General features: G+C 43.9%; 1 protein-coding gene across 3 annotated transcripts in view; it reads left to right on the top strand.

The window, feature by feature from the left end:
* LOC143958229 (ubiquitin-associated protein 1-like) overlaps window positions 1-14,373 on the top strand; it is a 70,844-nt gene extending 56,471 nt beyond the window's left edge. For 2 of the 3 annotated variants that reach the window (XM_077467740.1, XM_077467739.1), the window contains one exon: window positions 13,041-14,372. In XM_077467740.1, coding sequence (XP_077323866.1) covers window positions 13,041-13,175 — 135 coding nt within the window. In that variant the 3' untranslated portion in view covers window positions 13,176-14,372. Of the gene's footprint in view, window positions 1-13,040 lie in introns of all 3 variants that reach the window. The other variant, XM_077467742.1, reaches the window with a different exon arrangement.
* The last annotated feature ends 240 nt before the right edge of the window (window positions 14,374-14,613 follow it).

Genomic DNA, 14,613 nt, shown 5'->3' with positions numbered 1-14,613 from the left:
AGGGAACAATTCCCTCAGTGTCTATGTGCTCAGCAGGAGTAAAGCCGCCTGTAAACAAGCAGTCTACAACGAACATGCCCAATGCAACCGGCCACACAGAAGCAAACGCACAAATCTGAATGGAAACACCCACACCCCCCTTATCATGACCAAAAACAGGGCAGAAATACAGCATCCAATGGCCACACAGAAATGGAGAACTGCTGACCAGAGCAGCAGTGTGAACCAAACAAAACAAAAAAAAAAAAAAATTTTTTATTTTGTTTATAAAATATGGAACAGCAAAAAAAAAAAAAAAAAAAAAAAAAAAAATTTTTTTTTTTTAATAAATAATTCAATTAAATTAAAACAAAAGAGAAGAGATATAAACTAATATATTATGTCACTAAAAATATACCCATAATATATCCCTTTTGATGGGGACCATAAAAAGGATATAATATCTCCAAAAAGAGAAATCAATTAAAATTAACCCAGCAGAGTCAAAAAGTATATCGCATAATACACCTATCCACCCAAGGATCTAGTATAGCCATATGGGAAAGGAACCATAAACATCGTACAGGAGCAAAGGAGTGGTATCCATGTACATAAGTCACAAATTAAAACACACACACACAAAGAAATTCAAACAACTTTAGCTGTTACTGATAAATGCATTTACATCCCATTCGACATTCATGCCGAATGGGGCATAGCACTGAACCTGATATATCCATTTAGTTTCGAGACGTGAAATTTCACGAACCATATTGCTACCTCTCCAGTGCCCCTGAAATCTGTCGATACCCATAAAGATGGTGCCCTGAGGGTTCTTATTATGCTTTAGGGCAAAATGTTTCGATAGACTATGTTTTGGGAATCCTTTCTTAATATTGGCTATGTGCTCTTCAAGCCTAACGTGTAATTGCCGCTTGGTCCTCCCAATATATTGTTTCGAACATGGGCACTGTATTAAGTAAACTACATATTTGGAGGAGCAAGAAATAAATGGCTTTATCTGAAATGTTTCCAATGTCGAAGTTGACTGGAACGATTCAGTTCTCCTGCCGGTAAGGGAATTCAGTTTACACGTGGGACATTTCCTGCATGGAAAAAACCCACCCATATTCTGAAAAAAGGAGGATTTCCTCGGTGGACTAATAACGTTAGGGGCCAGCTGCAGTCGTAAAGGGGGCACTCCCCGATAAACGACTTTGGGGCGTTCCGGCAATAAAGAACCAAGAACCTTGTCACCTTTGAGTACATTCCAATATTTAGACACTATAGTTTTAATGTCATAATATTGATTGGAATAACTCGTGGTAAACGAGAACCTAAAGGAAATGTCCTCAACTCTATCTCTCGTCCCTAGCAGCTCTTCCCTATCCTTATAGAGAGCTGCAAGAAAAGCTTTTTCTAAAATTTCTTCCTGATACCCCTTTTCAATAAAACGGGCCCTCAGAATGCCAGCCTCCTTAAAAAAAATCCTCAACTTCGGTGCAATTCCGCCTTAATCGTAAAAACTGACTTTTGGGAATAGAATCCAACCAGACCTTATGGTGGCAACTATTAATAAACCCATTGCGGTCAGTTTCTTTGAAAAAAGTTTTGGTGACAATCTTCTTATCTATCACCCTAATGTCCAAATCTAGAAAGTGAATTACCTTACTGCTGGCTTCAAAGGTCAAAACTATGCCCCTATCGTTTTGATTCAGGCCATGAATGAAATCCCTAAGTGACTGCAAACTACCTTTCCATAGGAGGAGGATGTCATCAATATACCGTTTCCAGAGAACCAGCTCTGGCTTGGCCTCGCGATATATGACATCCTCCTCCCATTTGGCCATAAATAGATTAGCCATACTCGGGGCAAATTTTGCCCCCATGGCGACACCTCTCTTTTGGACATAATAGGACCCATCATACCAAAAGTAGTTTTTCTCCATGGCATATTTAAGGAGGCTCATGATAAAATCAATTTGTTGCGGATGCAGGGTGTCGCGTTGCAAAAAATACTCAACAGCCTCCATTCCATGTTGGTGAGAGATAATCGTATAAAGGGAGGAAACATCCGCTGTTGCGAAAATAAAAGTATCATCCCAACAAATATCTCTCAGCAGATTAATGACCTGCTTAGAATCCCTAAGGTACGATGGTGTATTTATCACCAGGGGCTGCAAAAAATTATCAATATATTTGCCCACCCTGGAAGTCACCGAGTCGATGCCACTGACAATCGGTCTTCCAGGGGGGCAAATAGGATCCTTGTGGATCTTGGGAAGATAATAAATGATTGGTGTGCGTGGCACAATAGGAATCAAGAAGGCTTTCTCTTTTTTGGAAACAATACCATCGAGATGACCCCTATCAACAATTTCCACCAAATCCACCAAATCCACCAAAGGAAGGGCTGACACCAGGAGGAGAATCAGGAAGACAATGAATATTAATTTGCTTTTGTCACACAACTGGGTGGGCTCAGGGCTCAGTCCTCTGCGCCCAGAGCCCACCTTTTTTTGAAGCCAATTAGAGCCTCTGGCTCTAATCCTGTGCTTCAAAAAATAAAAATAAAACATTGAAATCCATGTGTCTGGCACCCTGCGTGTAGATTAGGAACCGAGCGCATGGATTAGGCGGGCAGCACCCCTGCTCCCCTTATGGATGCACCGCCACTGCTGAAGACACAGCATTGGTATGAGGAAGCCAAGTCTTTCCTGGTCCAACACTTCGCAAACCCATGTCTATGGAATGGAGAAAACGTTTCCTGGTCTTGAGGTTTAAAGGGTCCTTATTAACCATATGCAACAGAGAAACCATTCTGTAGGGCCAATGTTTAGTTGCACTAAAGAATAGAGATGGGGCTTTGGTATGAGGAAGCCATGTCTTTCTTAGCAAACGCATGTCTGTGCAATGGAGAAAATTTGCCGGTCATGAGCTTTAAAGGGTCCCTGTTAACTATACGCATAAGACAAACCATATTGCTAGCTCAATAGCTATTGCTTTTTGCCTGTCATGAGCTTTAAAGGGTCCCTGTCAACTATACGCATAAGACAAACCATATTGCTATCTCAATAAAGACTAGAGACACAGCATTGGTATGAGGAAGCCAAGTCTTTCCTGGTCCAACTCTTAGCAAACTCATGTCTATGGAATGGAGAAAATGTTTGCAAGTCTTGAGGTTTGCAGGGTCCATGTTACCCATATGCATGAGACCATTCTGCTACACTGCTAGGTCACTAAAGAGTAGAGACGACATTGGCATGAGGAAGACAAATCTTTCTTGGGCCAACATGGAGCAAACTCATCTCTATGAAAAAATAGTTTGCATGTCGTGAGGTTTAAAGGATCCCTGTTACTCATATGCATCAAAGAAACCATTCTGTGGATCCAGTCTTTAGCTACACTGCTAGTTCACCAAAGATTGGAGACACATCATTGATATGAGGAAGCCAAGTCTTTCTAGCTGCTAGAGAGTTTATATTCTGCCTTCTTAGAAATCTAGGTCTATACTTGCCAAATGTCTGATTGCCGGAGACAGTTTGAGCTTTTGGAGCCTCATCGCTGGCAGCGTTTGTGTTTAGCAACACTTTACCCAATCCCTACTATTTATTTTTATTTTATTTTTATAATATATTGGCTGTTATTTGTTTGCTTTGTTTTAGGAGTTGTATCTAAATTCAAAAGAAGCATCCAGATTTTGTAGATTTTCCCCTGGAAATGTCCCCAGACTGCAATAAATTCCTAGATTTATTTTTTAATTCTGCCATGCATTTCTTGATGCTGATTCATATTATTTTGGCCTTCTGTATTTAATACAAAATAATATTTTTTATAACACTATTTAAAATCAAACCGATCACAATGGAACTTTCATGCCCTACTTGCAGAGACGGTATTGGAGTTTGGGTATAATGCTTCAGCCGTAAAATATATACCTTGAAATGAGTTTATGTTTTGGCAAATGTATTATCCTAATTATGACACATGAGAATCAGATTCATTAGGGGGGGCTCGTGTTATGAATATTCTCCTTTTTAAAGAAGTCTAATTTCAGTTTTTATTATTGCGTTCTGAATTTCAATGGTCCTTGTTACCAGAGTATATATCCTAATTGTTATATCTTAATGGTCATGTTTATATCATATACTTATACAATTAAATACCTTTTATTATACATTGTTAATTATTGAATATTGCTGACTAAGAACGCCATTGGGGGAACCTTCCCATATTGTGTTATTGCATTCTGTTCCTTAGGTGATTTTTGCCCCATCTTCCTGTGTGCAGCCTTGTATACATGATCGCATTTTCTGATGGGAAATGTTCGATCACAGGCTGTTGGCGGTAAATCCAACCGTTTGTACACTCCATTGGACAATTGTTGTCGGACTTTCCGGCCAACAAATGTTTGATAGCAGGTTTTTGAATGTCTGTTGTCGGATTTTCCGAGCGTGTGTACACAAGTCCGTCAGACAAAAGTCCAAAGTACAAACACGCACGCTCGGAAACAAGGACGAGCTGGAAGCGGCCGGTCTTGTAAACTAGCACTCGTAATGGAGAATTAACATTCGTGACGCGTCAAATTACGAAATCTCCAAATGCAGCGCACAATTCTCTTCTTCTTTAATGGGATAATAATGAAGCTGCTTTGCTGGTGATACTGATGGACTTATTGCAAACGGATTTTCAAATGCTTTTTTTTTCTAGTGATATCAAGAATAATATTATTATGCTTTTTTTTTCTTTTTTATTTGGGCCAAGTTACCACAACACCATTATCCCGTAGTTTTTAAGATCAAAGATACAACTATGTTGGTGTCCCTTGTCAATTTTACATTGTATTATTTTCTTGAAGGCTGCTGTATTGGTATAACCAATCAGCGTCTAATCTTGGCTTGCCTGAACTTGGGCCGCAGCACCTGTCCAGCATCCCATGCAGTACCAGGACCGCTTTTTCTAGTGCCCAGGGGGAACAGGAATGTGGAACTGCACCCCCTCCTCGCTGTAGAATGAGTTTTACTGCCTTGTGGCCCCCTTGCTCTGCTGTGCCCAAGGCTCCTGCCCACCCCTTGTCCTGGTCCTCAGCCCATATCACCTGTTCACCAGCCCATGTACCTCAATATTGGAATCAGTCAGACTATGGGGGTTATTACTAAAGGCAAATCCACTTTGCATTTCAAGTGCACTTGGAAGTAAAGTCACTGTAGATCCGAGGGGGACATGCAAGGAACATAAAACCCAGCATTTTAGCTCGCACATGATTGGATGATAAAATCAGCAGAGCTTCCCCTCATTTTAGATCTACCCCTCAAATTTAAAGTGACTGCACTTCCAAGTGCACTTGCAGTGAACTAATATTGCTAAGTGGATTTTCCTTTAGTAAATAACCCCCTATGTGTTCGACAGATGTACTCCGATTTGAGTTTGGTCAGGAGGCATCTTCTAGGGCTAGACATCATCAGGCACACTTGTACATGGTCTTGCAGGCAGAGAGAGAGAGAGAGAGAGAGAGAGAGAGAGAGAGTGAGAGACCCTGACCCGTCAGTGACCGGGACCTGGCACATACCTGCCCATACATTGCAGATTGGCAGATCAGTGGTCATGCACTAAATCAGACTAATGTATTTTGATTTTCAAGCTTTGATCTCAATCATGGAATCCTTTAAGTCCTAATAAGAAAGAGATTTATTGGGAATTTAACCATCTGACATCCGCGCTATGGCCGAATGATGGCCACAGCGTGGAATTCCTGGGAGGCCGTCATAGGACGTCCTCCCCTGTGCACGCTCCCTGCGCACGCTGTGATCACCGAGTCACTGAGACTCGGGGGATCACCGATCTGAGTAAGGGGCCGGTCCTGGCCCCTTACCATGTGGTCAGCCAATGACAGCTGATCACATAATCAAAACAAAAGCTCGGTAATCGTTTTTTTTTCTCCTCGCGCTGACAGCGGAGGAGAAAAAAAAAAGCCGATCACCGACTCACCTTAAAGGAACATCGGTCCCGAAACGGAAGAGGCAATTATGCCTCATAATTGGAACCTGAAAGTGCCACCTAACAATGCCCACAAGTGCCACCTATCTATGCCCACAAGTGCCACCTATCAATGCCCACCAGTGGTGCCAATCAGTGCCACATAGAAGAGCTGCCCATCACTGCCACACATCAGTGCCCATCACTGACACCTATCGGTGCTCATCACTGACACCTATCGGTGCCCATCACTGCCACACATCAGTGCCCATCACTGACACCTATCGGTGCCCATCACTGCCGCCTCATCAGCGTACATCAATGATGGACAAACATGACCCGTTTTAAAATTTTATATCAAAATAAAAAAAAAAATGTTTTTTTTTTTTAAATTCGGTCTTTTTACATTTTTTAAATAAAAATAGCACAAGTGATCAAATACCAATAAAAGAAAGCTCTATTTGGGGGAGGGGGGGGAATTATAAAAATTTCATTTGGGTACAGTGTTGTATGACAGCGCAATTGTCATTCAAAATGCGACAGCGCTGAAAGCTGAAAATTGGTCTGGATAAGAGGGGGGTTTAAGTGCCCAGTAAGCCAGTGGTTAAAGAATAACTAAAGGCAAAACTTTATTTCTTTTATTTTTACAGTTTTGGATAGAATGCAGAGGCGTTAGAACACCTGTTGGGTTTTTATTGCTGTGTGTGCCCTTGTTAGACCCCTTTCACACTGAGCCGCTTTGCGGGAGCTATAGCCTTAAAAATAGCGCCTGCAAAGCGCCCTGAAACACTGGTTCCATTCACTCTAGTGTGAAAGCCCGAGGGCATTCACACTGGAGCGGTGCGCTGGCACGGCATCACGAAAAGTTCTGCCAGCAGCTTCTTTGGAGCGGTGGAGGAGCGGTGAACTTACCCCTCCTCCACCGCTCCTCCCCATTGAATTTAATCGGGCAGCGCTGCTATACCGCTGGCGAAATGCCGCTGCGGCAGTGTTTTGCGGGCGGATTTAGCCCCTTTTCGGCAGCTAGCGGGAGTTAAAATGACGCCGCTAAAACAACGGTAAATCGCTTTACCGTTAACGCCCGGGGCGGCTCGGTGTGAAAGCAGCCCTAAGGAGATTCACCCTCTATGTGTCCTGTTTACCATTATCAGTAACCACTTCATCCCTGGAAGGATTTACCCCCTTAATGACAAAAAGGTTAATTAAATCCACAAGGACTTTTTTTTTTACCACTATTATTCCTTTATATTGGCTTTTAAAATTTACAAATGCAGAAATTTAGAATTTGAATGAAAGGTTTAGCCCTGGAGAATAAAAAGTGCATTTTATATACAACTATATAGACCAAAATAAGGGACAATGAGGAGGAATGAGGGAGAGAGGGACAGAGGCTCCAAATCAGGGACAGTCCCTCCAAATCAGGGACAGTTGGGAGCTATGCATCTGCGGCAAGTGATTAAAACTGAATGTAAAAGAAAATCCAGAATTTTGGGTCGTCCTCAGAAAAGTAATAGAGGGGAAATCTTCCAATGGGGACACTAGTCTTGGTTATCTGAGGGTCCCCAAGGAATTCCCTTAATTTGGAGGGACTTCCTCTCACTTCCTGTTTGGCTATGTGACAGGAAGTGAAGGGAAATCTCCGCAATGGGACACAGATGGCAAAAAAAAAAAAAAAAAAATCTGACAGGGGTTATAACCCTCTCTTACTCTATACAAAATGAAAAAAAGTTTAGCCTATAGTTCTACTTTAATGGTACTTGCAAAATTTTAGCGCTCCTCTGTGTGTGTGTGTGTGACCGACAGTCTTTTTTTTTAACCAGTATGTGCCATTATTTGCACCCCCCAGCATGGTCTGGTTGTAGTTTTGTAGTCAGTATAACCATGTAGCACTTAAAAGAGTTAACTGTCTAGTCCTCATCTTGATTTAATAAGTTACACAACAAAGCAGATAATCTCTCTGGAGCGAAATCCTTCCAGACTGAGCTTTTAGCAGGGTGCCTTAAAATAGTGTGCGGGGGTAGGGGCGGTGGGGGTAACTTGGGCCGCGTTCAAATATGAGGCACGGCTTTAATCTGAATGTTTAATGTCTTAAGATGGAAAAAGCTGGGAATATGGAACAGCGGGACACTCGCAGTGCACAGCGTTTGCTATTTCTTTTTCCCTGCATGTTTTCAAGGTATAATGTAAGAGAAAACGCTACTCTCCTTTATAAAAAGATAAATATGACATATAATTGTTACATATTATAACTGTGTACATAAATATATCCTTTTCATTTTAATCCCGGCTAGCTATTTCAACTGTAATCTGGACGATATTTTATTTCCCTGTTTAAACACTTAAAGCGGAGTTCCACCCTAACTTCTGTTCATCTGAACCCTCCCCCCCTCCGGTGCCACAGTTGGCACCTTTCAGGGGGAAGGGGGGGGGGGTGCAGATACTTGTCTAAGACAGGTATTTGCACCCACTTCCGGGCATAGACTCCCGTGGGAGTCTATGCCTCTTCCCACCCCCCCGCGCGTCTGCTGGGACACACACGGGTCCCAGAGACAGCGCGGACCATTCCTATTGTACTGCGCGACTCACGCAACGCTTCACTTCCTGATTCCCTCATCTAGAATGGCGGCGGCAGCAGCCGAGAAACAAGCGATCGATCGGCCTCGATGGACCCCGGGACAGGTGAGTGTCCTTTTATTAAAAGTCAGCAGCTGTAGTATTTGTAGCTGCCGGCTTTTAATAATTAAAAAAAAGAGAGCCATAATTTTGGAAAAAAACAAAACAATATTTTTTACTTTTTGCTATAATAGATATCCCTCCCAAAAAAATGTCTTCATCAGTTTAGGCCAATATGTATTCTTCTACATATTTTTTGTAAAAAAAAAAAAGAAAAATCGCAATATGCATATATTAATTGGTTTGTGCAAACGTTATAATGTCTACAAAATAGGGGATAGATTTATGGCATTTTTATTATTGATTTATTTTTTAGTAGTAATGGGGGCAAAATTAGATTTTTAACAGGACTGCAACATTGCGGCGGACAGATCTGACATTTTTGGAACCAGTGACATTGTACAGTGATTACTATTAGTATTAACTAGTGAGTATTAATATCACTGGCAGGGAAGGGGTTAACACCAGGGGGCGATCAAGGGGTTAAGCGTTCCCTAGAGAGGTGTTTCTAACTGTGGGGGGAGGGGACTGACCGGAGGAGGAGAGAGATCGCTGTTCCTGATCACTAGGAACAGCAGATCTTGCTCTACTCCCCTGTCAGAACGGGGATCTGTCTGTTTACATACACAGATCACCATTCTGGCTCTCTGAGGAGCGATCGCGGGTGGCCAGCGGCCACACTCATCGCTCCTACATTGCTCTTAAAGCGGCCGACGTACACCTACGGCGATTCACTCAGCTGTGCCAACCCGTCGCAGTATAATGACGGCGGGTGGTTGGCAAGCGGTTAAAGTAGATCTAAAGGCAAACCTTTTTCTGATGCTTTAATAAGAATCTGGATAGGTAGTGGGTAATGGTAGGATACTCCAATACCCTACCACAGAACTTTAGCCAAGTCCTTGCAGAAGTAAATGATGTACTGAGCCCTGTAGTAGCAACTTAAGGAGATTAATCTTCCTATTTGGACATCTGAGCAAAGTCCTGTCACTAAGAATTAAATAGACTGAGCTCTTCAGGACATGGGACACAATGTCACCTTTAAACCGGGGTCCAGCATAAGGCCGGCCATAGACAGTTTAAACCATGTATGGGCAGACTGAATGTACACAATTGATTGATCCATCAACTTGCGTACAACCAGTCTGACGATTTCACTTGCGATTAGCGCTAGCGGCTGCTATAGCTGCTAGCAATAATCACTGTCTTCCCCCGGCAGGGGCGGCCGCCCCCCACCTCCATCCCCACCAGGAGAATACAATGTCTCGGCAGGAGGGATTCTCCTTTCAGCACTGTCTATGTTGATGGGGGGGAGTCGTGTCGATTTCCTGCAACCCGTGGTTACAATAAAGAAATTCTCACCGTCAATGGCCTGCCTAAGAGTGATGGCAACTGCACACAGTCTCTAGGATCTCTCTTACCGGTCTGTACTCGCTAATGTCCTTGGATTATTGGTGGCCTCCTTCCAATATCCTCCAGACACTTTCACCCCCGTGGTACCAAACTAGAGTCTCAGACAACAGCCCCTCAGTCAGCTTCAGAATCTCTCAGCAAAACAGGTCTCCAGGTAGCCCAACAGAGGCCTCGATAACCAGCATGCACATGGCAGAATGGCCTAGGGGGCTAACAGCGCCCCCAGGCTGTGATCTCCTCAGAGAAAAAGGCCAGGCTGCTCCAAGTTTGAGTATTTATACAGACTCCCAGTCACCATCTGGGCACCTCTTAGGGATTGGCCAGGGCTGTATGAATATTCAGCTGCTGAATAGACTCTTCATGCCCACTAACTTCCAGAACACTTCTGGACCAATCAGGGGGACGCAGTCCATCCTGCAGCCGCTGTAACACAGAACAGGCCAAAACAATAAAACATAGTCACACGATTACACTGAGCCAAAACGAAATTTGCCTAACAAGGAAATGCAGCTCCACTACTGGGCTTTATAAGATTGTTGGTAGGTGTTGGTAGGTGCCCTTCCCATAGGTGCAATGTGGTTTGAATCAGGTCAATAGTGTCTGGGAGTGATGGAATAACAATGGTATTCCAATGAGCTGCCATTAAGACGTGAGTAAGCACTAGTCTAGTATGAGATGGGACTGAATTTATTCCCAGGTTTAATACAGCTTTTTGGGCTCTTTTTTGAGCGTGTAAAGGCAGGTGTCCCAATACTTATGACAATATAGTGTATCTAGGAGGGTGCTACATCTATGGGCCCAAAATTACACCATCCTGCACCTAAAGTAGTGCCTGCAGCTCTTCCAAAATTGTACTGCAGACAAGCGCATAAGTGTGAACAGGCCCCATAGAACAGAATGAGAAATGGCTTATTGCGCAGTGTTGTTGCGCTTCAGCAAACGTGCAACAAATCGCACAAGTGTGAACGAATTTGAAATGCTCACCAGCAACTGTGAACAGCACCGGTTCCTGCGGCAGTTTTTATTAGTTGGCTAACTTGTAAAACAGAACTCCAGCATGTCCTGAAAGTCTTGGAAATAAATTGGACAACTTTGTACCTTTCTGCACATGGCTCCCACTCAACAAAGAGAAGCCCATAGCAAAAGACGCAGGAATAGGCGCAGGGCTGGCATGACAGGGTAGCAGATTGCCAATTAAGGGTTAACTGGGTGTTTTGCATTGGTCAGAGTAAAGGGCGTGGCCAGAATAGTATGCAGCATAGTTAGGGAGGGGCCAGTGTCCGGTGGTCAGTTGGAGGTCACCGGATGAAGAAACCGCACACACCCTCCCGCCCTGTTGTCTGTATTATATTTGAAACGTTTGCGATTTATTGTTGCATGTTTATGGCGGTTGAGATCTTTGGAGGCCTTCTAAAATGAAGACAAGTATGACATAGTGGGGAACCATCTTGGTATGGGATCCTCGGTAAGATGCCAGTTAACCAAGGTTTAACTGGGCATTTGGATATGGGTGTCAGCCAGGGGCGTAACTAGAAATCACAGGGCCCCATAGCAAAGTGCCACCCTCACCCAGGAGTTGATCCAGAGTCTAGTCTCGGGAGGGGCACTGACAGAAAATACGTTTTTTGGGGGGCAATGGCTGATGTCGGCGCTTCAATCATCACGGCACTATTTGTGTTATGATGTCAGGATGATTGAAACACATTATTTCTATTATCACATTGTTACAGAAAATGAAATAGTTCAACTCACCATAATGCAGAATCAGTGGGACCCCCAAGTGTCACCTGCCACCGTCGCCTGCCACCAGATGCAGATTGTCTCTTGCCACATCACCTGCCACACATTGCAAATTGTCCACTATCACCTGCCACACATTGCGGATTGTCCACTTGCCACGTCAACTGCCACAAGCTGCAGATTGTCACTTGCCACACGTTGCAAATTGCCCACTTGCCACATAACCTGCCACCCATTGCGGATTGTCCACTTGCCACGTCACCTGCCACAAGCTGCAGATTGTCACTTGCCACATGTTGCAAATTGTCCACTTGCCATGTCACCTGCCACCCATTGCCGATTATCCACTTGCCACGTGACCTGCCACCCGTTACGGATTATCCACTTGCCACGTCACCTGCCACCCGTTGCGGATTGTCCACTTGCCACGTCACCTGCCACCCATTGCGGATTGTCCACTTGCCACGTCCACTTGTCACTTTCCTGCTTAGGTGGGGAATGGGGATTGCCATGTCTGTTTCCCAGTCTGAGTCAGGCAGCAGAGAGATGATGTAATCTCTCTGCTGCCTGCACAGTGAGTGAGGGTGTAACTGCCAGTTTGCAGGGCGGGCGCTGGGCGGTGAGAGATGATGTCATCTCTCTGCTCCGCCACCGGCTGATTGGCCACCCAACCACCGACCCTTCCACCCCCCCCCCCCGCCGCCGAGTCACCCAGCTGTGTCCGCTCATACAGTCAGTGTGACTGTATGAGCGCCGAGCAGACGGGCAGTTCAGAGGCTCACACGCCGCCCGCACACCGGGCCCTCCTCGGCTGCGGGCCCCATAGCGACCACACAGGTATCTCTATGGCGGTAGTTCCGCCACTGGTATAAGCGTTGGAATTTGAAGAGTTGGTATTGTCCCAGAGTCGACGTGCTGCGACTGAGGACCTGGTGTGTCACGCTGATACGATATAAATTTTAGGTCTTTTCAGTGCCTTCAAAGATCTGCAACATGGTTACGATTGATCTGAAAAAGTATTGTTTGTGAATCATTTGTTTATGGTTTATTGTTAATAAAATGGCCGGTGCGGCCATGTTTACTCCAAGGGGGTGTCGTCTGGTTATTTAAGATGGTAAACATAATAGTAGGGTATGTGCAAAGCTATTAGGCCAGCTTGCATCAGTCTTACCATAGCCATGGAAGATCTTGTAGGTCAGTAATACAGATGGATGTAAGCTGCCACAAAAACCTTACAAATGTCTGATTTATGTCTTCCGCAGGCTGCTGAATACCTCCGCCTCTTACTTCAGTTCCATGACATGGGATTTCAGCAGGAAGACATCAAGGAAGTTCTCTTAGTTTATGACAATCACAGAGATCGATCCCTGGAGGAACTCATGATGAGAGCACAGTGAAAGCAAAACGAGGTGTAGCCTAAGAGAGAGAGGTATACCGGTCACCGGAATAGACTCTATTTTGTATTTCTAGTTCAGGAACCTCTAAAATGGTGTGTTACAAAAGTTTTAGGCTTAAAATTATAAAGAGATGCATCTAGCTGAACTTGTAGGAGCATTCCCACATCCCAACGATAAACATGGAAAGCATTTGACTACATTCGGATGCACATGGAGAAAAACATGGTGACCCACAATAGCATATATTCCTACTGTACCCTATACATGGTCAAAGAGTGATACCTATGTGTACACTGTTGGTCCCATGAAGAGGCAAACATTCACATAGAATGAAAGAGGTTTGAGACATATATTGCACAGCGTGGCACCACATCCAATAGTGATTAAGCAAAAACTGAAAAAAAGAGAAGAAAAAAAGAGGAAAACTGAAAAGGTTGCCACTATGATCCCAAATAGGAAAGAGGAATAGTCTCGTACTGTGGTTAAAATATATCATTTATTTGACCACTAGCTGACCAGCGCACGGCGATGTACGTTGGCACAATGGCACGGCTGGGCAAATGGGCGTACAGGTACGTCCCTTTTTAATCGCGGCATTGTGGGCGTGCTGCGTGCTCTGTGACCATGCCCGCGGGTCCCGCAGACTCGATATCCGGTGGTGACGGGAAGATGCCTTTGTAAATAAGGCATTTCCCCGTTTTGCATAGTGACATGACAAGGATCTACTGCTCCCTGTCATCGTGCACCATCATGGAACACGAAAACAAGAAAATATAGCAAGATGGAGCAAGAAAAGGAGCTCAGAGGATGGTAAAAACAGCCTATATTGAGGAGCCTGAATCCAGACAAATGGCAGCTCGTGGAATTTATATATACTGGATATTACCACTGGGTAAGGTCCCAAGATCAGTATATGGACACCACCTGTAACAGTTTATCCAACTGATTTCCCCAAGGTGGGAGGGGAATTAGAGGAAACGCTAAGTCCTGTGCAAGATAGATTTGAGCTGAAGCGCCTCATCGCCCATCCCATTGCCTCTATCCTCTGAGCTCCTTTTCTTGCTCCATCAAATGCCCTTATTTTGTACACATGTATCAGAAAACACTATGTTTATGTGTATTTTTACATTCAGGCATTGCGTATATTGCTCTGTACTGTATTTTTCTTTTTCCTGTATGTACAGAAAACATAAATAAATATATATATAAAAAAAAAAAAGTGTCAAGCTTATAATTGCCTAGCTAGGTAAATTAAAAAATAGCGACCTGTAAAAATTTTTTTATTGGTATTGCTATCTTGTTTAAGGTATTGATGTTGATATAGGTCAGTAATGGTGGACCTTGGCACCCCAGATGTTTTGGAACTACATTTCCCATGATGCTCAACTACACTCCAGAGTACATGAGCATCATGGGAAATGTAGTTCCAAAACATCTG

The sequence above is a fragment of the Lithobates pipiens genome, unplaced genomic scaffold (assembly GCF_037356315.1).
Source record: "Lithobates pipiens isolate NorthernLeopardFrog02 unplaced genomic scaffold, aLitPip1_a1.2 Scaffold_6, whole genome shotgun sequence".
Classification (NCBI taxonomy): Eukaryota; Metazoa; Chordata; class Amphibia; order Anura; family Ranidae; genus Lithobates; species Lithobates pipiens.
The sequence above is the reverse complement of the archived record's forward strand: the minus strand, read 5'-3'. Positions and strand labels throughout refer to the sequence as shown.